The sequence below is a fragment of the Ursus arctos genome, unplaced genomic scaffold, assembly GCF_023065955.2.
Source record: "Ursus arctos isolate Adak ecotype North America unplaced genomic scaffold, UrsArc2.0 scaffold_18, whole genome shotgun sequence".
Classification (NCBI taxonomy): domain Eukaryota; kingdom Metazoa; phylum Chordata; class Mammalia; order Carnivora; family Ursidae; genus Ursus; species Ursus arctos.
The window spans coordinates 49,386,837-49,412,458 of NW_026622852.1; the positions used below are offsets into that span (position 1 = coordinate 49,386,837).

At 37.6% G+C, this 25,622-nt stretch overlaps 1 protein-coding gene across 6 annotated transcripts in view; it reads right to left on the reverse strand.

Moving 5' to 3' along the window:
- Nucleotides 1-25,622, reverse strand: part of STRBP (spermatid perinuclear RNA binding protein) — a 127,783-nt gene that overhangs the window by 25,471 nt on the left and 76,690 nt on the right. For all 6 annotated transcript variants that reach the window (XM_048223079.2, XM_044389581.3, XM_044389580.3 and 3 more), the window contains exons 4-10: nucleotides 24,339-24,504; nucleotides 20,477-20,621; nucleotides 12,924-13,015; nucleotides 12,290-12,385; nucleotides 11,068-11,179; nucleotides 10,302-10,399; nucleotides 9,973-10,084 (exon numbers count right to left, since the gene is read on the reverse strand). In XM_048223079.2, coding sequence (XP_048079036.1) covers nucleotides 9,973-10,084; nucleotides 10,302-10,399; nucleotides 11,068-11,179; nucleotides 12,290-12,385; nucleotides 12,924-13,015; nucleotides 20,477-20,621; nucleotides 24,339-24,504 — 821 coding nt within the window. The remainder of the gene's footprint in view (nucleotides 1-9,972; nucleotides 10,085-10,301; nucleotides 10,400-11,067; nucleotides 11,180-12,289; nucleotides 12,386-12,923; nucleotides 13,016-20,476; nucleotides 20,622-24,338; nucleotides 24,505-25,622) is intronic.

Genomic DNA, 25,622 nt, shown 5'->3' on the forward strand with positions numbered 1-25,622 from the left:
AGGGTTGGGGGGGATGAGGGGTTGAGTAAATATATGATGGGGATTAAGGAGTGCACTTGTCATGACGAGCACCACTTGCTGAATCATTATACTTTATACCTAAGACAACACTGTAAATTAACTAACTGGAATTAAAATAAAAACTTAAAAAAAAAAGAGCTTATTTACAGTTCATCTTCTTCAACTTTCCTCTTCTCTCATCTCAACTTTCTAAAAGAATTTCTATGTTATCGGAAACAAAGTATCATGTGTAGTCTTGTGCCATTGCCTATTTCAAATATAGAGATCTTGTACTTCTACTAAACTTGATGAACATCAAAGATACTTTCCCCTTGACTTGTATCTTATAAACTATCTAACATAAGACTTATAAACGATATAATGGGTATGGAACAAAAACTAACTGAACTGATTATCAATTTCTTGAATACAGCAGCTAGCTAATAACACTGGCAGGCACAAGGGAGGAACTTGGCTGTCCAAGTTAAAAACAATCAGGGAAAAGCTCATCAAGATGTGTAAGGACTTCAAAGAACTTTGTGTCTTCAACTTAAAAGTTCGTTCTTGGGTTTTTCCAAAAGGAAAGTTATACTCAAGAGATTCATTCCACAAGATTTCCGGATACTTCTAGTGAAACTCTATAATAATACTGAGATAACTATATATTCTCTGATCATCAAGATTTACTGTCCCTTGTGGTAAACACTGACTTCAGCATTTGCTTGAGTCAATACTTACCACTCAGGTCAATCAATTTTGATGTTCTCTTCAACAAAAACAGTATTTGCTTATATCTGCTTAGTATCGTATTTCACTTGCATTACATAAAACTGTGAGTGTGCCAGTCTCCCAGAATGGAGTTCTTAGGAGATAAAAGTATAAAAGTTAAAAAGGAATGATGTCTATTCAATCACTCTCCAACTCATTAAGTTACATTAAAAGCTGCTTCCTGATTGCCTGCAAATCACAAGCTGGCTTAAACACAGATCTATTCTCTAAATCCTGCATCTACATAAAGAGGGTTCCATGGATTAAGCTTCATTCTACCATCCCAGCCCCAGGGTTGTAAAATCTGGTGTTAGTCGTAATGGTAAGGCGAGAAAAAAAAGCAAGTCGTTTTCAATCTCTATAATATCTAGAAATGAGAAGTGATCATTGGAGAGGCAACAATTTTGAAAAACAATATGTGAGTGTTTACCATATGCCTGGCACTGTGCTTAATACTTTAACTGTAAATGTCTTCACTTAAATGTATTAACTTATTTAATCCTCACAAGTTCCTATGAAGCCTATAGTTTTGTCATAATTTCATTCTCATATTCATTCAGGAATATATTAATTAAGCATTTTATTTTATTATTATTTTTTGTTGTTGTTCTAAGACAGTGAGCAAGTGGGGAGGGAGGGAGAAAGGGAGAGAGAGAGAGAGAATCTTAAGCAGGCCCCACTCCCAGCGCAGAGCCCAGTGAAGGGCTTGATCTCATGACCCTGAGATCATGACCTGAGCCCAAATCAAGAGTCAGACACACTCAACCAACTGAGCCACCCAGGTGCCCCTAATTGAGCGGGACAATTTTAGGTGCTGGACATGTAATGGAACAAAACAATGTCTCAAAGAGTTTACGCATAGTGGTGGAAACTAATTATATGTCATACGATGGTCAGCAAAATGGGAGAAAAGTAAGAGGCTTGAGGGGGTGGAGGTGTTGCTATTTTACATGTGGTGCTCATCAGCAGGGTCAGAGAGGTATCACAGATAAGGTGACCCGCTGATAAAGACCTGATGAAAATAACAGAGTGAGCCATTCAGCAATTTGGGGAAGAACCCCAGGCAGAGAAAACAGCAAATACAAAGGTCTTAAGATAGGAACATGCTAAAAAAACACCATAAAGGCCTGAGTGGTTGGAGTAGCCTAAACAAGAAGGGGAATAATTATAGAAGATGAGGAGGGGCAGTATCTGCCAACCCTAGCTGCCACCAGTTCACCAGAGGAACTTTTACATAATATTTAAGTTTCACTATCCAGTATAAGAAAGTAAGCAAATTCAAAAAGCCTTCCTGAGAAAAGCAATTAGAAAAGCTGGGCAAGGGGCGCCTGGGTGGCGCAGTCGTTAAGCGTCTGCCTTCGGCTCAGGGCGTGATCCTGGCGTTCCGGGATCGAGTCCCACATCAGGCTCCTCGGCTGGGAGCCTGCTTCTTCCTCTCCCACTCCCCCTGCTTGTGTTCCCTCTCTCGCTGGCTGTCTCTCTGTCACATAAATAAATAAAATCTTTAAAAAAAAAAAAAAAGAAAAAAGAAAAGCTGGGCAAAATGTAGAAAAAATATCTATTCCTGGACACTAAAGAACCGTGGAGTCAATATCTGGGAGATAATGGAAACCCTACACTAGAGGCCCTATTTCCCATAGGTTCATCTTCCAAATCCAGGAGAAGCCACTAAGAACTGGACAGAGTAACTTCTAGCAGGCACTCAGGACTCAGGGGTCAAAATCTTAAGTTCACCAAGCAAAGAAGGCCTGTTGAGTCCCCCACACTGGGGGCTGGGCCTCTGCAATGTCATATACTAGAAGTAAATAAACTAGAAACAGTCTGGATCTCACAGGGACTCAAGCCCATCTTAATGCTTAACTGCATTCAAATGATCCAGGATCACCAAATCCACTGCCCAGAAACAAATGTAAATCCTCCAAAGATATCATTACTCTAGGTTTTAAATTCTCTACAACTGTTCATTTAAAGTCTCCAGCACTCATAAATAACTAAGTACATAAGAAAACAATATTGTGATCAAAAATCAAGGGATAGAGCAGACAACAGAAACAGACCCAAAAGGGACCCAAATGATTCAGCTTTCAAAAACACACTTTATTAGAAAGAATGATTAGAATGCTTAAAAAAAAAAAAGACAAGAAGAATTTCTGGCAGAAAATCTGAAACTATAAAAGAGCCAAAATTCTAGAAATGAAAAAGCACAGTATAAATTAAAAACTGGCAGACCTCCAAGCAGAAACAGACAATCCACGATAGAGAGGAAGTGACGTACAAGTAAACAAAAAATACAGTACAGGTATATAAGATTTGAACAACGCAATAAACAAACGTGGCTTGGCATATAAAGAGCATTCTGACCACCAACTGTAGAATATACATATTTTTTTCAGAGTATGAATCATTTACAAAAACCACGTAGAGGGTTATAAGTCTCAAGAAATATCAAAGGACAGAAATCATATAAAGTATGTTCTCAGATCTCAGAATAAGCAAGAACTCAAAAATAAAGAGATGATAATCCTCATTCGTCTGGAAATGAAGCGGTGACATCTAAATGGCTCATGTGTCAAAGAGCTGATTAGAAAGGGAAAACAAAAACTAGTTTTAACTAAGCAAGAATGAAAATACTCAAGTCAAAAGAGTGTATGGGCGCCTGGATGGCTCAGTCGGTTGGGCATCTGCTTTCAGCTCAGATCATGATCTTGGGGTCCTGGAATGAAGCCCCACATCAGGCTCCATGCTCAGTGAGGAGTCTGCTTCTCCTTTTCCCTCTGTGCTCTCTCTTCGCTCTCACTCTCTCAAGTAAATAATCTTGGAAAAAAAAAAAGTGTAATGTGGGGCACCTGGGTGGCTCAGTTGGTTAAGTTTCCGACTCTTGATTTCTGCTCAGGTCAAGATCTCAGGGTCTTGAGATCAAGCCCTGCATCTGCTCTGTACTCAGTGGGGAGTCTGCTTGAGATTCTCTCTCTCCCTCTGCCCCTCCCCCTACACTCTCACACACTCTAAAATAAATAAATCTAAAAAAAAAAAAAAGAGTGTAATGCACATAAATCTGGGCTTAAAATGGAAAATTTATAGCCTCAGTAGTATATATAATAAGAGACCAAAAGAGATTAATAATGTATTCAGCTACCTCAAAAAGTTAAAAAAAGAAAAAAAAAAAACAAACAGCAAATTAAACCCAAAGAAGGTCTTGAGGAAAAACAAAGGATAGGAGCACAGATCAATGAAATAGAATATAAGCATATACTAGAAGACGATCAGCGATCAGCAAAGCCAAAGTTGAGTTTTTAAAAAGATTTATTTATTTATTTTAGAGAGTGTATATGGGTGCAAAGCAGAGGGAGGGGGAGAGGGAGAGAATCTCAAGGAGATACCATACTGAGCACAGAGCCTGACTGGGGCTTGATCTCACAACCTGGAGATCACGACCTGAGCCGAAACCAAGAGTCAGATGCTCAGCCGACTGAGCCACCCAGGTGCCCCCAAAGTTGATTTTTTTGAAAAGACTCATAAAACTGATAAACCTCTAACGAGAGTGATCAGGGAAAAAAGGAAGTACAAAATGTACACAAGAGCACATCACTAAAGATACTGCAGACAATAAAAAAAATAAGATCTTATAAACTGTTTTTAAATTTGGGTAAAAGGCACAAATTCCTAAAAAAACATAATTTACCAAAACTCTGGCAAGATAACACCCCTTTCCCAATTAAGGAAATTAGATACATAATTTAAAACCTTCCCATAAAGAAAACCACATGCCCAAAAGGCTTTGCTGATAAATTCTTCCAAATATTTAAGGAAGAAATAGCATCAATTTTACACAAATTCTTCCAAGGAGCAGAAAAAGAAGGGACACTTTCCAGCTCACTTTATAAGGCCAGCATAATCTTAGAGCCAAAACTTGACAAAACATTACAACAAAGGATTCGTGTACTGTTCACAAAAACCTACACAAGACTGATTGTAGCAGCTTTATTTGTAATAGCCCAAAACTGGAAACAAACAAGATGTCCTACAATAGGTGCAGGGTTAAACCAATTCTGGCTCATCCATGCCATAGAATACTACTCAAGAATAAAAAGGAATGAACTACTGACACACACAACAACCTGGACAGACCACAAGGGAATTATGCTGGGCTGGGGGGGGGGGGTGGACGGGAGGGATGACTCTCAAAAGATCACATGCAGTGTAACTCCATTTATATAAAATCCTTGAAATAACAAAATCATAGAGATGGAGAAAAATGCATGATCTCCAGGGCTTAGGTATGGCTCTAGGGAGTGGAGTGGGTTTGGCTAAAGGGGCAAAACGAGAAAGATCTTGGTGGTAATGAAATAGTTCTGCATCTTGATTATGACGCTGGTTACACAAATCTACACATGTGATAAAAATGGCAAAAAATGTATCAATATCAATTTCTTGGTTTTGATAGTGTACTATAGTTACATAAGATGTAACCTGGGAGAAACTGGGTGAAGGGAACATGCGACCTTTCTGTACTATCTCTGCAACTTCCTGTGAATCTATAATTACTTCCAGATAAAAAGTTAAGAAGAAAAAAAAAAAAAAAAGAACTACAGCTTTGCTGAGAACAGACAACAGGGGCAAGGGCAGAAGTAGGAAGACCAGATAGGAAAGACAACTGCAATAATCCAGGTAAGAGTAGATGACAGTGTAGGCCAGGATGACAGCAGTGAAGGAGCTAAGGAAATAGCTGAGTTCTGGACATATTTTGAAAGTAAAACAGACAGGATTTGCTGTTGGTCTGTATCAGAGTGAGAGGACTCAAGGGTGAAGGCGTCTGACCTGAGCACACAGTTTCCAACTACTGGGACAGGGATAAAACTATGGAAGGAGCAGATCAGAGGGAGGGTTAAAGGACAGGAATTTGGATTTTAGACATCTAAGGTTTGAGGTGTCTCTTAGACATCCATGTGGAGACACTGCGGAGGTCTTTGGATATCTAGGTCTGCAGTCAGAGGCTGATAGCTAGTGCTGGCAGTAGATATATATATATATATTTCATGACAAGGGACTAGATGAAGTCACCTAAAGAGTGGGTGTAAATAAAAATAAATAGTCTGAGGATTGCACCCTGGGACACTCTATTCAGAAATCAGGAAGATGGGGGAAAGCCAACAAAGCTTAGGAGAGGACCATGTGGCTAGAAAAAACAAGAGAAAGTAATGACCTACAAGTCAAATGAGAAGCAGTATTTCATGTCAGAAAAAGTGTGTGACAATGACAAATGCTGCTGAGGAATATAGGGCACCAGGAACTTTCATACACTGCTGGTCAAAGTATAAACCGATATATATAACTATTTACTAGATCATATACTAGCCCACAGTGAATCCTGGATATACACCCCAGGAGGCACATATAAAAATGCTCACAGCAATATTACAGGTGGATGCTAAAAAATGAAAAGACTCCAAATATCCTGCAAAAGTAGATGGATAAGTTGTAGTACATTCATAATGGAAACTATGTAGCTACTAAAATGAATAAACATTAGCTATATGCAGCAATATGAATGTATTCCCCCAAACAATGCTGGAGAGAAAGAAGCCAATCACAGAAGATTAAACTTAGTTTGATTCCCTTTCTATAAAATTCTAGGCAATATCAAATTGTTTAGGAAAGCATACACAGGTGGGAAAGATAAAAAGAAAATCAAGGAAATGATGATCAACAAGTCAGGAATGGTTAGTAGTTATGGGGTGGGGAGGTGATGTGGAGAGATAAACAGATACTTTCTGAGAAGCTAACAATGTTGTTTCTTAAAAAGGGTAGTGACTGCATGTAATTTTTAAATCATTTTCTAAATGATACATTTTATACGTCTCTGTATACATACTATATCGTAACAAAATTGGGGAGAAAAAAAAGTGTTCATCTGCCACATTGTCAAATGTGGCTAAAATGTCGGCTAAGATGGGGACTGAAAACTAACTGCTGAGTGCAGTAACATGAAGGTCACAACAAAGACTCTGGTAGGGTGGTGAGGAAGAAAGCCTGATTAGAATAAGTCTTTTTTTTAAAGTGAAGAAAAGGAGAAAGAATAGGCCACTCTTCCCAAAAGTACTGCTTATAAAGGGGAGCAGAGAATGGGACTCTGTTGGAGGGAACGGCAGAATTGGGGGCGGGGGGTTGGTTTCATCTTTTAATTTTTTTTTTTTTAAGATTTTCTTTATTTATTTGAGGGGGGTGGGAGAGAGAGCATGAGCCAGGGGAGGGAGAGGGAAAAGCAGACTGCCAGTGAGCAGGGAGCCCGACACAGGGCTCGATTCCCAAGACCCTAGGGTCATGACCTCAGCTGAAGGCACACACTTAATCAACTGAGCCACCTAGGCGCCCCTGGTTTCATCTTTCAAATGGGAGGCATTACAGCAGGTTTTTATGCTGATGACAATGATCCCTTAGAAAGGGAGGAGTTAATGCTGGTGAGAAAAGAGAGAACTGCTGCAATAACGTCCACTTGTAGACAAGCAGAAAGATTGGTCTTTAGAGCCTGGGTAGTCTATCAGAGTCATGGGAGTTTATCCAAATACACGAGTCCTTTGAGCAAACAAGATCATCAGACGAGAGCAAAGTATTGGAAGAGGAAGTATGAAATGAGAAAAGGTGTCGAACAGCTATCTAGCTAGGAAAACTGGAGAACTCTAGAACTTACAGGGGGATTGCCAGTCAACACAGATGGTCTACTTAAGGTTATTTACATCTGAGACCTAAAGGGAAAAGTCAAGGTGACTGTATTTTTCCCTCCAACAATGTTCAATAGCCTGGTCTAGGCACAGAGTTGGATTTTCCCAGAGTTAGAATTGTGCCAGGAAGAGAGGATCAAGGAAGTGTAGGCATGTGCTAGAGAGTGCTCATAATGATGGACCACGGAATAGAAGCAGAGAAAGGACAGAAGAGAGAACATGAGAAAGGTGAGAGACTATGAAAAGGTAAGAGAATCGGTGGTGAGGCTCAAGAACTGGAGTAAGGGTACTAGCGAGAATGGTGACAAGAGGCAATGAGGAGTGGGATTCTTAAAAATAAGATTATGGAGAGAGTACAGTTACTGAAGACAGTTCTAGGGTACGTCCACAGTATGGGTAACTAAGGTAGGACAGAAGACAAAATATTTGTGGAAGAGGAAGTCAAGCAATTAAGAAGTCAAAATTTTGGGGAAAAAATTGTCTGAGTGCACATAGTGAAATCACCAAGAATTACAATAATAAAGTCTAAATGCCAATGTCAGGAAGCTAGGTGTTAAAAACATGAAGATTTGAAGAAAACTGCCGTAAGGGTCTGCAGGCAATGGCCAGCGTCCCCTCTTCCGAGAGCTAAGGCACAGACTGGTTAAGTGACTTGCCCAGCTCATGCAGCCAATAACTGATAGTGCTTGAATGGAAACACTGACAGTCTGGTTCTATTTTAAGCTATAAATTGACAGATCAACAGTTTCCAAACTTTTGAGAAAGACCTTTAAAGTTAAAAAACAAAAACACTAAGCCACACAACAGTAAATATACTTTTACTATGTAGTCAAAGAAAAAAAACACAAAACCAAAAGAACTGCTATGAATTCAAACAAAATTTTCTTTTTTTTCTTTTTTTTTTTTTTTTTTAAAGATTTTATTTATTTATTTGACAGAGATAGAGACAGCCAGTGAGAGAGGGAACACAAGCAGGGGGAGTGGGAGAGGAAGAAGCAGGCTCATAGCAGAGGAGCCTGATGTGGGGCTCGATCCCGGAACTCCAGGATCACGCCCTGAGCCGAAGGCAGACGCTTTTAACCGCTGTGCCACCCAGGCGCCCCCAAACAAAATTTTCTATACTAATCACAAGAATCTCTATAAATATTTGAAAATTTTATTCAATCCACAGTGCTTAATGTCACATGGCTATGTGAATCCTTTTCAAAAAATCTTTGCCACCCCCCCTAAAAAAAATCTTTGCTGCTGTGGAGCACCCTCTAGAAGAAGGTGGCTTTCACTCCACAAATACTTCTTGAGCATCAGTGTTTAAGTTATATAGTAGGATCTAGAGAATTCCTTACCTCTGAGAAGTAAATCTCAGGACCACTTTATCCTCTTAAAAGATTACCGAACACTCAAAGAGCTTTGTTTTTTGGGTAATATCTATTAATATTTAGCATATTAGAAATTAAAAGTTTTAATATAGGATTACACAAAAAAACATTCCATTAGCCAGAGTAATGATGTTGTCACATGTCACATGCAGCCTCTGGAAAACTGTACACTCATGGGACAAAACACGGAAAAGACCAAAAAAAAAAAAAAAAAAAGCTACAGTATTATAACGAAACAGTTTTGGTTTTGTGGACTCCCTGAAAAGTATTTTAACCCACTGGAATTCTGTTGTCTAAATAAATAGATTGAGCCATCACACTATTGTTGTCATATAAAAATTATTAGAATAATATCCATTGTGGGAGATGGGCTGAGTCCCAGGTGAAGAATAACTCGTGTTAAATATCCCACTTTCTAGCATAACAGGAGATAAGGGAAGGGGGGAAAACATGTATTGTGCACAATGAGGTGAGTAAGTGATTCACGGCTGAGTATCTGCTGTAATCCAGGCCCTGGGCTGGGCATTTTAATCTGACATCAGCCAATAAAGTGGGGGTAATATCCCCACAGAGAGAGATGAACCCATCGCTCAAGGCCTAAAGCTAGCAGGTAGTGGAGCTTTGACTGGAACCAACCAAGGTCATACTGGCCCCAAAGCCTGTGCTCTGTCTGTTGAAACTGTGAGTTCAGACAGACTAGGTCAAATGGAATATGTTTGAATTTTCTTCTCCTTTAGATCTTTCTCTTTCTTAGTTACATAACACTTTCAAGCATGACAAAGATCTAATTGGTCAGTGACCATGATAACATCTCCTCTTCAGCTTATGGCTCATCTTTTCCCCTTCGACCACTGGTTCTCAAGGTGTGGTCCCTAAGTCTGTGCAGTAAACTGGATAGATTGGAATCTGGACAACATAGCTAAGTGAGTTTGTCACTACTAAGAATAAACGATATAAGCTGATGTTACTGATGGGACAGAAGAGAAGAAAGTCAGGAATAAAAGCAAGACATGACTTGGATTAACAATTAAGTTCCTTCCACTCCAATGAGAGATGCAGTCCATGACCATTTCCACCACTGCCCACATCCACCCCAATAAAACACTCACCTTCTTTATCAGTAACTGACCACGAATATTTCTGAAAAGGCTTACTAGATGGAAGGGGGTCCATCTCCAGCACTTTATAAATCTGGCCAAAGGCTGATAGTCTGAGTGCATGCTAAAGAACAAAAGATAATATTTATTCAAATTTCAATGGCCATTCATAAAGCCTTTCAAAGTACATGTAACTAAAAAGACAATCATTAAGTGCTATCCTTATGATAGCAAAAGTCCCCAATAGCCAACAAGAAAAAAGTGTTTAAATAGAATGATTCAGAAAATAAAGTTATGATCTCTCTCTAAATACATCTAAATGGACATGCCCCATCTTTTACCTGAGCGCTGTGGGTAATATCTTCCTTTTGCTGGATGGTCATATAGCTGAGAGCATCCGTTGGGTCTCGCTCACAAGGATCATGCAGACCAGGACCCCCTGAGGCAAAGGCAAAAGAAAAACACAAGCACCACTTAGAACTGAGTTTAGAATTCCATAAACTAACACAAAAAGAGAAAAGAATGGAGAGAAAAAGAAAAAAAAACTGAGGAACTAGGTTAAAAGTCTGCTCAATTAAATGGAATAAAAAGGACACTCTCTCATTTTCAATATGGTAACACTTAAATGTCCTTATTTTATTGGAAGTCACTTGCGTATCTAAGGACAAAATTCGGTCTTACTCTGAGAATTTAGAAACAGCATGATGAACCATCCCAGATCTTTAAAGGGATTACATATGTAAAATAAGACCAAATTTAATTTTTCCAAATTAAACACCAGACTGCGAACAGAATGAACTTCATACATTTTAACCAAACATCTACATTTTCAAATTCAAAGCTCTAGGTAAAGCAAATTCATAGCAGACACAATATCTTATTAGTACCTTTTATGTTAGTACGTATAAAACATAAATTATAGTTATTGAAAGAGAGAGTTTTATAGCACTTTTCCAACATTCAAACATTCTAGCTGCTAACATTCCAAGCAAAACAACACCTACGCATCATTTTCCTGTGCAGTGGACAAATTTAGCACATATTTAGAAAAATAAACTAAAACGAAATGTTTCTGATTCTTCTGCCTCCAGAGTTTGAAACCCTTACCAGGAAGTAGTATTCCAGATGCCAAACACTCCATTACTCGTCTCAAGGCCTCCCCAGCGCCCAAAGGTCTATTACAAGTACCTATAGACTTTTCACATATAAGCTCTAGTGGCTAGAAGATATTAAATTACAAATTAGTACATGCACCAAGTGTTAAAAGGATTCCAGTTAAATGTGAGCTGACATTTCTATCTATAATGGAGGCCAAAAAGGTGAAAGTCAATTTAATATTTAGGGCCCAATTAAACTTTTCCTGCTTGACTATCAACTTTTATCCCAGCCAGAGTTTTTAAATCAATCATTTTTGAGATAACATATTCAGAAGACATTATGTTACAAAAACTTTGTTTTTGGTTACCCTGAAAGGATCACTTAAGAAACTGTGGTCACCTAATTGATTTAACAAAGATTTAACAAGATTTCGTCTAAGCTAGTAATAGCTAATAACTAATCAATGTTCAAACCCAGCCCACCTGTCTCCTATTCAACCTAGGAAGCACTCAAACCACCTACAACTTCTCTTCAGACAGCCTGCCCCAAGTACTACAGTAAGAATAAACGAAAGACCAAATCTCCAGTTAATAAACGAAAAACTCATGTACTATATCAAAGTAATAATTGTTAGATTACTCTAAAATGACCCTTTATAGCTTTATTTGTTTTATAACGTTCTTCACTGTGGTCTTGATTGGGCCAAGCATAATCATTTCCAAATGAAATAAGTTTTGCAATACACATTATAAACTATGTCCACAATTGTGTTACGTGTACTATTTGCCCGACTTTACTTACTAAAACGAACTTATATTTAAGTGTCTACACTCAAAGAGAAAGAAAAAGAGGATATGGGAGCCATATACAGGCATATCAGGTAATTCTTATTTTAAATGGATGTAGCCCTGAAAGAGAAATGTGCCAGTGTCAAGGAGGCTTTCACGGGCAGTAGGTGACTAGTAATCAACCATCAGTACAGAGTGAAGTGCAAGAAGACAGTCACTTCTAACAGATATAGAACCTTTTTGTCAGAAAAATATCTCAGACTCTGTAATACGAATATGATACGGTAGAAAAAACAGGTTATATGTGTAAAAAAAAGTATATAAAAAGATGTACCATTTTTTCTAGAGAATAGATGATGCACACCTAACTCAGAATGTAGCCATTTCTACAGGATTTCCTCTGACTACGGCTACAGAATTTGCTTTTAACCATAAATACTTACCCATCCTTTTAATGGTGCCCATGTGGGAACTCTGTTGCACAAATCACGCAGAATGCGGAGGACAATTACACATGATTTTAATCCGTTTGCCCTTGCCTAAAACAAACAAAATGATTCCAATATCCCGGTTGAAATCCAGTCTTCATTTTAAGCACATGGATCATGGATAGGTTCTTTAATGTGAATAATAATTAGCCACTCATTCATCAGTTGTCAAGCAAACCAAAAAATTAAGTTATTAAAAGCAGTAAAACTGTAGTTTAGAAAGGCAGATTTTAAAGTAAAGGATGCATATTATTAAAATAGCTTTTATAGCCTCATGGCAATCCCATTCTGGGCAACCATCTATCTATCTTTCGGCTTTTCTCAGCCCGGTTTGTATTTTATAAGCCATCATTTGAAAATCAGAGTACTAAGCCAAAAATGATTATATGATAATTAAACATCATTAGCTGTAGTAGAAACTATACTTTGTACCTTACCTAAATTAACTCATTTGCTCCTACAATAACCCTATAAGGTAGAAAGCGCCCCATTTTATACATCACGTGCACAGAAATCATTAAGTGGCAGGTGTTCCAAACGAAACCTGCACAAGGCTACAGTAACAAAAAAATAATAACAAAGAGCCAACCTGAAACCATTTGGCATGTCGAAGAGACGCCAAGGCGTTCAGGCATTTCTGCCTGTCCAATAAGTCCGGAGGATCTTTCATCGCAACCTTTTCTAATAGGAAAACGGGATAAAGAAAGATACAATTTGACCAAGGGGTTCCTGTCAAATTACCAAACAATAAAAATAAAACGAAGAGCAGCATCTGAGTGAACTAATAAGACTCCCAGAAGATTTCGAGATTTGGCTTTGTTTTGTTACTTTCTTCTTAAATTACGTGCATGATGATTAAGTAAACAGTCATCAGAGCCATTCTGTGCACAAGTACGACAGGAGCACAAAAGCATTCATTCAGTAAACAAATACATGACAACTGCTACATACAATCTGGGATCTTATTAAGCATATGTATAACATTACGGGGCACAAAATAAGTACATAGCACTTTTGCCTTTGGCGGGGCACAAAGAGCACAAATCTGGGACCAGGAGCAATAACGACTTTCCTTCACAGAAGAATTGCTAATCAGTTCTTGAGGGAAACTGGGGCTCTTTTATGTAAATAATTTGAGATTTACTAAGAATACACTGAATATATATATATTTTTTACAACTAAATAAACTCATCCAACAAAATAACCCTTAATAGAAACTTTGCTCCACGGATGAAAACTCTTCAAGCGTCACCTTAAATTCTCTCATTTTCTTTTCTAAAACAAAATTATAACTACAAAAATGAAGTACATTGGAACATTTCAAGTTTTATCTTTTTTTTTTTTGAAAGGTAGCAAAGAATACTATCTAATTACAATTATCTGACTTGCCTTAACATTTTAAAGTTGGATTAGATGGCCCAGAGCAGCAAAAGAATTCAAACATGTGATTAATGATAAATATCCTTATCTGAGAAGATGTCACAGGATACTAAATTCAAGGTTGGATCGCCAAATTTATGTCCCCTCTAAACTCCTATGAAGTAGGTTTTTAAAGCAATTATTTGGTGCAATATTTATAATGCATAACATACAAGTATTTCCTGTGGAATAATTCTTTGTCTAATCCATTTAAGTCAGATTCACCATTCTCCTGTAAGAACTCTTAGATGTAGGAGAGTCTACCCAACACGTCTTCCTAGTATCATCCTAACAGTCACAGAAGGTAGTATGTTTATGTGAGCCAAGGGATACACAGTAAATATTTTTAAATGGGAGACAAGATCCCTGATACTTTTTTGATTCCTCAGTTATTTAATATTGTTAAGGCAACTGTACTGTAATATTCTAATTGACAGAATGCCATTAACTAAAACCAAAGGCATAATGCCCAACAGAAAACAAAGTTATGAAAGAACAAACGGTGGCTCTCTCTCTACTGGCTGTAACGCTCCAAAGGCTGAAGTGCTACACACTTATTTTCTGACAGGTGAGCTCTACAGCAGATATTTGCATTGTTTCACATTAACCTCTGCCAACAAATTCACAACAGAGGGTCTCATTTCACTGCCCCTTTTTACTCATAAAATGGGAAGCCTCAAAAAAAAAAAAAAAACACCAAAAACCTAATAATGTAATTTATAAACATGGACACATATACTATGAATATGTAGCCATATCCTATGGGTATTTAACTCACAGATGATCTAGTTCCTGGATTTGCTTAAATCAGTCCTTCTTATAACAGAAAACATACAATTAACTCATTCTAATGTTTTTATATCAAAATGCTGAGCTGTGGTCAATACAGGCATCTGTGTAAAGCTCATGTACCAGATAAAACAAACTACTATAAATCAACGATTAGAATCCTTAAAAGTTAGATGTGACAAAAGTTGACTGACTGCTAAGTAATGTAATCTCAAAAAAAAACATAGAATGTACTTATTTTTTAAGACTTTAGTCTTCGAGTTAAAAGTAAGGCAAGCTAAGTTTTATTGGATCATCTTAGTATGAGTGTTGGAAAAGGGGTCAGTGGAAGACAGTGAGTCAGAGGAAGTTTGCATAGGAAAAGACAAGCAAACCAAAGCTTTTTTTGACCTTCCTGGTACTTTTGTCCAGTGGTCACAGCTTGTAAATAGCATCTTAAGCTCATTGCAGCACACATATTTTTAAAGGGGGACAATGGCAAAAATATTTAGATAAATTCTTTCATCCCCAAGGTCAGATTTTAGTCACAAACTCTTATTAAAAAATAAAATAAAATCATCTTGTTACAGACAGTCAACATTTGGAGGCAATAGATTCTGCTAAAAAGAGATGAAAGGCACAGGCAGTGAACGGAAGGCTTGCACTGGACTCCCTTTACATCACCACTAGAATGGCCATGTTTCTTCATGCTCTCATAGTCAAAAAGTCCAAAGATCCAGAATGTTTCAATATTCATGAGGTAGGAAACAGCAGAGGAAATGTAGTAACTCATCTCATTTTATCTTCTTCGAGGTTTCTTATTTTAAAACAATATAAATTCATATGGCACTGCAGTGCTACTTATAAGCCCTGCTTGCCTACTTGCTTTATATAAAAATAATAGTTTTAGGGGCACCTGGGTGGCTCCGTTGGTTAAGCATCTGCCTTCGGCTCCAGTCATGATCCCAGGGTCCTGTGACTGAGCACCATGTGGGGCTGCCTGCTCAGTGGGGAGCCTGCTTCTCCCTCTCTCCCCCCTGCTCATGCTCTCTCTTTCACTAGCTCTATCTCAAATTAATAAATAAAAACTTTAAAAAATAGTAATAGTTTTCTATTTTTTCATTCATTAAGAAAAATAATGTGGCAAGTACAGACTTGCTGTTGGAAAAACAACGCTACTTCTTGTAGTAAAACCTCAAGCTTAACGTTTCTGTGTGAACTTTAACACAGGTGTTTCAGTTTTGTGGAGAAGCAAAACTTTTCTGATAAAAAGGTATTTGGAGTCTTTAAATTAGAAACAATGGAACTGTGCGCTATTTCATTTTCCTACAGTAACCAGTAAAACAGATGAGAAACAGCAGAGGGGATGGGCTTGGGGAGTGACAAAAATGCCCAAAGCAAAGAAAAACAGCTTTTAAAAATTTATTGCTCAGTAACTTGGCATCAGGGCATGAAGGCACATAAAACATTCTGAACAATGGAAGCACTGGAAGACAAGGCTACCATGCCTAACTTTGCTTATTTGGTTAGAGGTTAGATCATGACCAGAAACACAGTACTGCACAAAATGTTGGTCAGTTTCTCTCGATCCCTTTACATGCAAGCTGGCACTCTGCTAACAAAACAGCAGCCTGGAGATGCGGTGGGGAAAAGCCAGAACAGGACTGTGTTAAATGGAAGTTATTTGTGAGGAACCTGGGCTCTTGAAAGGTAAAATAATTGAGCTGGCTTATCATAAAGGCCTTGTTGACAATCTGGATGTAGATGAGCTACTGAATTCATGCTGACAGAATTTTCTAGTTAACCTGAAGTTACCCTGGCAGCCCCTTCTCTCAATTCCTTGAGGCTTTGTGAAGAGCAGATACCAGGCTCCACGCCACTGTCCATGCAAAACATCAGGCCACAAAGATGTGGACACGTAAATGTAGCACGAAGGTAGAACAGAGAGAGCACTGTTTTCCTAATGTATGGTAGAAACATCACTTGATATGACTTTTCTTCAATGCTTCAGTAGGCAGCCGGCCACTGGAAAGATAATGGCTACAGACCTGCACTGGATAGTGTGGGTCTAGCAGCTAGAGAAGGCAGGAAAATAAAGCCTACTGCATCGTTATAATCCCAGTTGTGATCTCTGGACTGTGAGAACCTAATGCCTTCCATTTAGCAGGACTCATGCTAATGAACTGCCAAGGTGCATCAGAGGTTCATACTGCTACCAATACGTGAAAAGGGACTTTTGGGCAGCTTCTCTGTGACCCCCTAAAACTCTACCCCAATACTGAGGACAGAGGTTCATCTTAGCCTCAGCCATAATAGTTGCTGGAGGTTCCCTAGCCACCTGGTTTCAAATTGCACTGTAAATATAATAAACAGCTAACTTACCACCCTCACAGCAAATGTACTTCTTAAAATCACAAGCACCAGAAGAAGCTGAGACCCTGTGAGGCTGAGAATAACTGCAAGAGCTGAGAGGCTCTTACACTCATCCTAGCGAGTGATGGGAGCATGCAGCACACTGGACTTAGAGAGGGAGGAGCTGGGTGAAACCTGAGACTTTCCTCATTTATCAAACAAGGCAATGGCTGTTGTGAAGGTTAAATCATATATGAAAAAACGCTTCTAACACATAAAGTTATAAAATACTTTAACACAGCTAAATCTTCAATATACATTGCTTAAATATCAAGATGCTCATTGTTAATGCTTCTTACACACCGGACAGTCCTATTTAATGAGGTAATGGGCTGGCTACAAAAATTCATTTAACGTATTTTTTTCCGGGGGCAGGGGTGCAGCACACCCACAATGTATTAGGTACCATTCTGGGCACTAGGGATAAAGGGCATGGGTAGGGAAAAACATAGCCATCTCTTGATAAATCATAAGCTATACAACAAATCAGTTCATTATTAGCACTGCAGCAAATACAGTATAGTGGTTCTAATACTACACTTCAGTGGATGTTTAAGAGTTTACCTGTGTTTAGGTTCAGTTCCTCAGACCTATCAAGTATACATTATTCTCACTGTGAACTGAAGGCAGTTTGAGTATGTGAGTTTGCACTGGGAGTCTTTTTAGTATAAGCTGAGTAAGTGTAACTACCACTATTAATTGAGCAAATACTTTGTGTAGGTATCGTACAGGTCACATTACATAAATTCTGTCGTTTGACCTCAAACAACTTTCTAAAGTGTTTCTTATCCACAGTTTAAAGTGAAGAAACCTGTCCAAGATCACACAGCAAGAATACCTAATAGAGTTAAGAATCGAATACCTAACTGCCAGGCACTAAGTGCTTCTTCTCCTATGCCTTCTTCAGCAGGAAGCATATGTGATGGGGAATGGTTATTCTACAAGGCCTTCAAGTAAAGGGTTAGAAGATGGCAAGAAGACTGACAGCATGGGAGGAATCTTATCTGTGAAAGAGTAAGCAATACCAAAGAGATTCACTATACACTTTGGCCACTGAAAATTCAAGTGGCAATCTGAATGAATAGTTAAGACCTATTTCTGCAGAGACAACCCTAAGGAGTTAAGTGTGATGTTCTCACCTGCCCCAGTCCTCTGTTTCTCCCTGCTTGCAACCACATTTTTTCCCTTTTTTAGATTTTACCCAAATGTACAGCAAGTGACGAGAGGGGAAGAGAAAGATGTGAGTGTACAGATACTGTGAAAAGTTGGTTTGTTTTGTGGGAAGGGGAGCTGTTGAGATTCTATAGGAAAATGTTTCCTTAAAGAGAGTTACAATGCATATTTTTTTTTAAGCACTGAGAAAGAAAAGGAGTGGCGATTTTGAAAAGGGGAATATCTCCCAGTCTTAGAAATTCCTGGAAGCCAAATGAATCCTTTACATTCATCCCATGCAACTGAAAATAACTGCATCAAAGTAGGAGGCCCAGGTCTCAAATGTTCAGTTATGCTGGATCCTAAAAGTTGTCCAGGAAAATGCAAAACTGCATGCAGATCAAAAAGCATTTTGAAAAAGCCCGGGTAAGACAAAATGCACAAATTATAAGAGGTAACAGTGACTCAACCGGGCTGAGAGGTTAAGGACAATATTTGCAAAGCAAATCTTTCCGCCATTCAAAGGGGGAGGAAGTAATGTGTTTTACACATTAGCTCCAGGCAGATTCTTTCACCTTATCTGATCCCACACAATACAGTTAACATCAGCTGATCACAGACTCAGCTCAAAAAGAGGTCTTGGGATCCTTTAGTAACCCAAACACCCTCAACAGAGATGATTCTACAGTAACTAGTCTTCTAGTAAGGGTGCAGTACAGTAAGAATGTTTCCAGCTTCTGTGAACAGAAATTAAAGTTATAGAGGCAATAGACCAAGCTTAAGGGTATTACAGTAAACTATTACCTAATCCCACATAAGTATACAAAACTATGGCGGGGAAAAAAGAAGCCTGATGTTCCCTTAATATTTTCAAAGAAATAACTGAAGAGATGCCTACCACTACAAGCAGATATAGAATTAATCTAGTCTTTGGTGATTTCAGTCTTTTTCTCATCTCTCTATACTCAAATAATTGTTAATAATACCTATAATTACAACTATTCTTAGAAGTGGTTGGCTTTACACTAGAGGGTCAAGCAGAACACAGCTTACCAGAATTAACAGAATTATCTTGACACTTCAGAAATCATTTTATAGTTCTATAGTTAATGGTGAACTGTAAAGCTGTTAAAGAAATTAAGCTGCTTAGGATTGGTTCTTCAGAGGTATTAGAGATACTATATACAGAAAAGAAAAAAAAAAGTACTGGCAAAAACCCAATTACAGATTGGATGCACTTTGATTTTAAAACTTGACTCATAATGTGTCTACTTTTTATCTGTTGGGTATGGTATAGCTGATTTTACTTATCCCAAAAAACTGTTTTTAAAAGGAGTGTATCACTTTTACTTTAAGAGATTCTATGAGACATCCCTGTCAAAATTTTAAATTTCTAAATCCTAATATCACTAATGTGTCTTTTACTACACCTTTACCATCAATTTGACATAAATTAAGAAACTGACCAATATTTCTTACTGCACTGGTATTTCAGGTAGGGGAGAAAGCAACGGGACTTGCTAAATGTCTAGTGATGAAAAACAGCAAAAGGGAGTCCCCACTGGCCCAGATAAGCCACACTGCCTCTAAATTGTCATGACAGAGAAGGGCCAGTTGGTCAAAGGTCTGACACAGGACAAATATCACACGGCAAGTGTTTCTAGGGTTAGGACTGAGAGGCAGAAACAAGCTAACTTGACAGGATAAAAACATCAGATAAAGAAGTCTAGGCTCCATCGTTCTTTCTCAAAGCTGAATACAGATTGCTTACTCTACTTTTATAAGGAAGATACTGCCACACAAGAATTCTTTTTAACTTCAGAAAAAAGTTAGTTTAAGGCATAATTCCCACATATATCATATATGAAATGTTAACAGGATCACAAATCTCCTAGAAAAAAATTTACTAAAGATTAATTTTTAGAAAATAATCCCCCAATTTATATCTTATATTATAAAACATATTTACACATGGACAATTAGGTAAAGCATAAATCTTACAAAGTTGTAATAGTTATTAGAAGTCAACAGCAACGGGCAAATGAGTAACTTGAAACAGTGAGTAAATGTGAAAACAATATTGTTCTGAACCACATTTAATCCTAAAATCAGACTACATAGAATAGGTTGGCTGATCCCAATAACAATGTAATAACAAAGTAAAACAACACCGTACTAGTATAAAAATTAAAGCAACATGATAATCAACAGGTTTTTGAATTAACATATATTTCAAATGTATACATTTTTGCAAAATATGGCAATTATGTAGAAATAAAGCTTTTTATGCCAAAAACGAAGACAGTTATTTCTTAAATCCATTAAGCACACTTAACAGAGCATTCAAGAGAGGTCTTATGTGAACAAAACAAAAATATATACATGTGTACCTCCATCCTTCTTCTCCAATTCGTCCCTAATTAGAGGGGAAGTAAGTATCACCTTCAAAGTTAGCGTGGGCTCTTTTGTATTCCGAATTACAATAGAAGCCTCATCTACACATTGTTCCACTTGATATTTCTCTTCTGTGAGTTTCTGAAAGTCACCAACATTTCAAAAACACCCAATTAATTAGATTAAAATCTCAAAAAATGAATGCCCCTTAATTTTCAAATGTTATTAACTATTAGTAATACTGGGCTGAAAGAGTAAAGTCTTAAACTAGTTCTTCAGTTTAAGGATAATATTTCTCTCTTCTCCCAACTTACCACAACAGATCTTCCTTCTCCACACCTCAAAATGCAACCACAATGTCAACCATCTATACAATTATTAAACAATCTTTAAAACCATTCTTTCTAATATTTGAAAGTAAAATACCAACAGCATCATTATACGATAATGGGTAAAGTGCTGTTCTTAAAATTCTTACAGAAAACTACTGTAGAATAATAAATTGCTGAGAATGCTCTCTAAACCAAATCCTTTTTGACGGGACTGTTCTCAAAAGGAACTCCTACTTCTTAAGGACTTACAAATATAAGATTAATCAATTTTTATATAAGATTATGTACATTTTTAAAGAGAATCAAGTAAGAAAGAGTAAGAAAGGATCTCTGCACTGTTACTCACCAGCAAAAAAATTAGTATAAACAAGTAACTTCCTTTCCCAAAGGACAGGTAGGTCTCAGAGATCACTCCAATGAGACCTATCGTTATGGGACAAATCACCTGACATCCACAGGGAAACATACAGGGCTTTTTTTTTAGCATATAATTATACACATATAATTTAAGGGCCTTCCACAAAATAATCACCAATGAGAATCACATATTAAGTTATATTTAATATATTATTATACATTCAACATATAGTTTAATAAGTTACACAAGGTCTTTCTTATTGGTGAAATTTATATCCATAACCTGACATCAATAGCTGAATGGAAACACTACTAGGTCTTTGAGTATCAGTGTGCTTTAAAATAGCATTTTACCATTAAACATTCATATCAAAAAAGATGAATAGAAAATTCATTATCCTAATTTTGAATAAAGGAAACCAAGGAAGGGAAAGGCCACACAGTCACTGGAAAAACCAGAACTAGAATATAGAGAAAAAACAGAAACCTGTTTATACTGACACTATAATAACATTAAAGACATCCAGAAGAGAATTAGTCAAACTTAATTTTCAACTATGCATGCAGATCACCATGGTAAAAGTTTTGGGCTAAATAAAAGTGATTCCTGGTTTTGGTCACCCTTATCCCCTGCTCAAGGAAGTTCTAAAATCGACCTAGAAAAGAATACATAGAGAAAAGGTATGGTACAACCACAATTAATTAAGGTACTTAGATTACTAAAAGTTTTGCTATGGTAAGTGCTCGGGAAAGAGATTTTTAATTCACAAGAAAATAAGAGCGTATCATATCAGAAATTGGTTTTCCATACAAACACAAAGAAAACAAAAGGAAGGCAGGAAGTAAAGGTAGAAATCATGCTTAAAATGATTTTCTGAAATATGTTGTATGTATGTAGGCATATATGTGCACACGTATACAATTTAATCTGAGATGGGTATACAATTATGTCCCCATTTTACTTGGATACCTCTACCCAAACGCCTATAGTAACAGATCTAACCATCACACAAAGCAGCTGGTTTCAGGGCTGGATAACTCTATTGGCTATGATAAAGGGAAACACTTTTCTCTTAACGTCTACCACTGGTCTTAAGAGTTCAGGCCCCTTTTAACTTCTCTAAGAAGCCCTTCAAAGACCAAGAGATATGTGTCTTTTTTTGTCTTCTCTTGACTAAAAAGCCCCAGTCTGTTCAAATTTAAAATGGTTTACACAGATTGCACTTTCTTCTGGGTCCTTCCCTTGAACACTTACTTGGCTAGCTCGACAAGAACATTTAAAACTGTGGTGCCCAGAAGTAAAGACCCTCACTCACCGAGGAGACAAAATATGTAGAGTTTACACAGTTGTGATCTGCACAAAGAAAGCTCTATTAATGCAGACTGAAATTTGGCCCAATCTCCCATATCAATACTAGAGAAAGGTGACAGATTTTCAGAATAAGAACTTCAGTTATTTATAGCCCTGGTTCTCAACTCCTTTTCCACCCTGATATAGCTAAGGAACAGGACCACTCTCATAAGAAACAGGATTCACTACAGGGAGCAGAAACACTACAGGGTGAGATGGTGAAAAGCCTCCACGGATTATTACTTTATCCTAGATTTCAGAGTAACAGTGTTCACTGTACTAAAAGCAGGAATACAGATTACATTTTAAAACAATATAAAAAATAGAAATGAGGAATTTTATTAACATTCTAATAACAAAAAGTATAGCTAGCCGGAAACTTCCTGTTACTGAGCTCACTGTTTTTTAAAAGCTCTATTAGGGTGCCTGGGTGGCTCAGTCGGTTAAGCATCCAACTCTTGATTTCGGCTCAGGTCATGATCTCAGGGTCATGGCACTGACCCCCACATCGAGCCCTGCACTTAAGATTCTCTCCCTCACTCTCCCTCTACCCCCCAACCCATATTCCCCACCCCCCCACACTGTCTCTAAAAAAAAAAAAAGCTCTATTACCGTACTCCATATTGCTCACCACTCTCCCTCACCAAATCATAACAAAAGGACTTAAAATATTTTTTAGAAGAAATCAATTTAACCCTATGAAAGACCAAAAACATTTCTTCATAAGAACTGAAAATGGAAAAGCCAAATATATGTTTAGTCACTCAGAAAACCATATCTTGAGATCTAAGGCAAAATGAAAAAATGGTGCTCCAAAAATTAATATAGGGAAATATGTCAACAAGTAACACAAATTTGAGTATCAAGAATAATAGATAAAAAAGTCAGGAAGATGGTTTCGAAGATCAACTTGTAAGTGTGAAAGAAAAGCATCCAATAACAAAGCTAATAAAAAAAAATTTAGAATTCATATAACTTGGGGGGAAAAAAAACCTTTTTAGAAGAAATACAAATAAAGGAAACAAACTAAACAGAAGAGAGTATTCCACTCAAAGGACTTTGTGGGACTCTGAGGGCTGGTATCTATTTATGTGACATGGATACAAGGACTAACCAATATGAAATCATCAAAAAGCTATAATCGGATTACACCACAGACAACACATGTGAAACTGAAAGATGATCACAGCTTCCCAATTAGTAATACAGCTGGCCCTTGGAGCAGACTGGCAGAGCAGGTCCTAGGGCGGCCACAGCCCCAGACCAACCCATGTTCTTCAGCCCTGAAGAACCTTCCACCTTCACAGCATTCTCCAAAAAGCATGCCAACATCAAAATTTTCTAAAAGCATCCAATTGTAAAAAGGTTTGGAACAAGAAATTAATAGTGACTTTCTATTAACAGAATGAACAGTGACTGTCAAATTAACGGAGTTTTCGATTTTTATTATCACCTATGACCATCTCTAGTTGTATAGGCTCTTTTTGATCTTTTCTGCATTATACCAAACCTTCTAGGAAGTTTATAAAACTGAGAGACCTAGCCTGAAAAACAAGAAGCCTCTCAGCAAGATATATCTGAAAATTGAAAACTGTACCTTAAGAGCCATCTTAATCTAGTAAATATATCCTGAGCACTAATCATCAGAAGTTTGTTTTAAAATGTGAGGGATGAGTCACTGACCCAGAGTAGCAGTATTCCCTTTGTGTGCACCTACCCTTTACTATTACCAATTTCTTTTTATTAATTTCATCAAGGTTACTACCTATTTTCACCTTTTTACAAATTCTCCTAGAGGTGCAATTAAACTGTACTCACCTGAATCTGAATAGGAAGATTATCTTTGACTGTATTTAACAGGGTCTCTGTGGGTTTGTCTTTGCACATTAAAACCAGCTCCAAGTCCATATCATCTTTAATCAGCAAGCCTTTTGCAACCAGGCCAATCCTCATTACACCACACAATGTCCGACCACCTTGATCCCTAAAAATAAAAGTCTAAATGATTACTTTTACAACCTATTTCCCAAACTATAACTTAATCATCACTTGGCTTCCTGGATATCCATATGAACTGATAAGGAGTATATAAATCCAGACATCAAATATTAAGTCTCAAATTTAAGACTAATAAAGTATCTATCTTCCCCAAGGAATCAATAAAGAACATATTTCATACTACAAGTCTTTTAATTCTTTATTACACCTACAGTGCTTGTTAGGAAAGTCTATATGTACTATATCCCCTTTAACATTTTTAAAAATATTTTTAAACTTCCTCCTTTTATCTTTTTATTAGTAATTAAAGAAATTTGTGAGAAACCTGAACACCAAAGTATACTGAAAAAGAGATCAGGGTGGAAATCTAAAAGACCTGAACTCTACTCTTACTGGTGCCTGCTGGCTCATTACCCGTAACTGCAAAACAGCTGCTCCTCCCTTCTAGCTGTATCATTCCAGGAATCCACAAAAGTTTATGGGGAAAGCAGAACAATGTGATAAAACTAAAGAGCTGAGCAAAGAAGGAACAGACCAAAGATAATCTGCCAGTATATGCATTCTAAATCCAGTTGTGGCTAAAAGAACAAACATTCAAAGAACATCAAGTCATGAATAATAATAATGTTAACATCTACCCTTGATTTGAATACTAAAAATTTCTTATCGGTTCATTTCCCTTATCACAAGTGAAAATGTAACTTAATCTTAGCAGTCACTCAACAAGTAAGCAAGCATCTGAGTACAGGAAGTACACTAGAGGAGATCCAGCCTCTCCTGCTCCTAAGGCTCACAGTACAGTCAAGTACAAAAAGTAACCTGCTTAAAAGGGGAAGAGAAAAAGTAACATATGAGAACAAACTGCATGACACAAACTCCATTTAAACCTCACAACGAGGGCACCTGGGTGGCTCACTCAGTTAAATGTCTGCCTTCGGCTCAGGTCATGATCCTGGGGTCCTGGGATGGAGTCCAGCATTGGGCTCCCTGCTCAGCAAGGAGTCCGCTTCTACCTCTGCCCCTCCACCCCGCCTGCTCATGCGTGCCTGTGTTCTCTCTCAAAAGTATATAAAATCTTTTAAAAATTTTTAAAAATAACAAAAT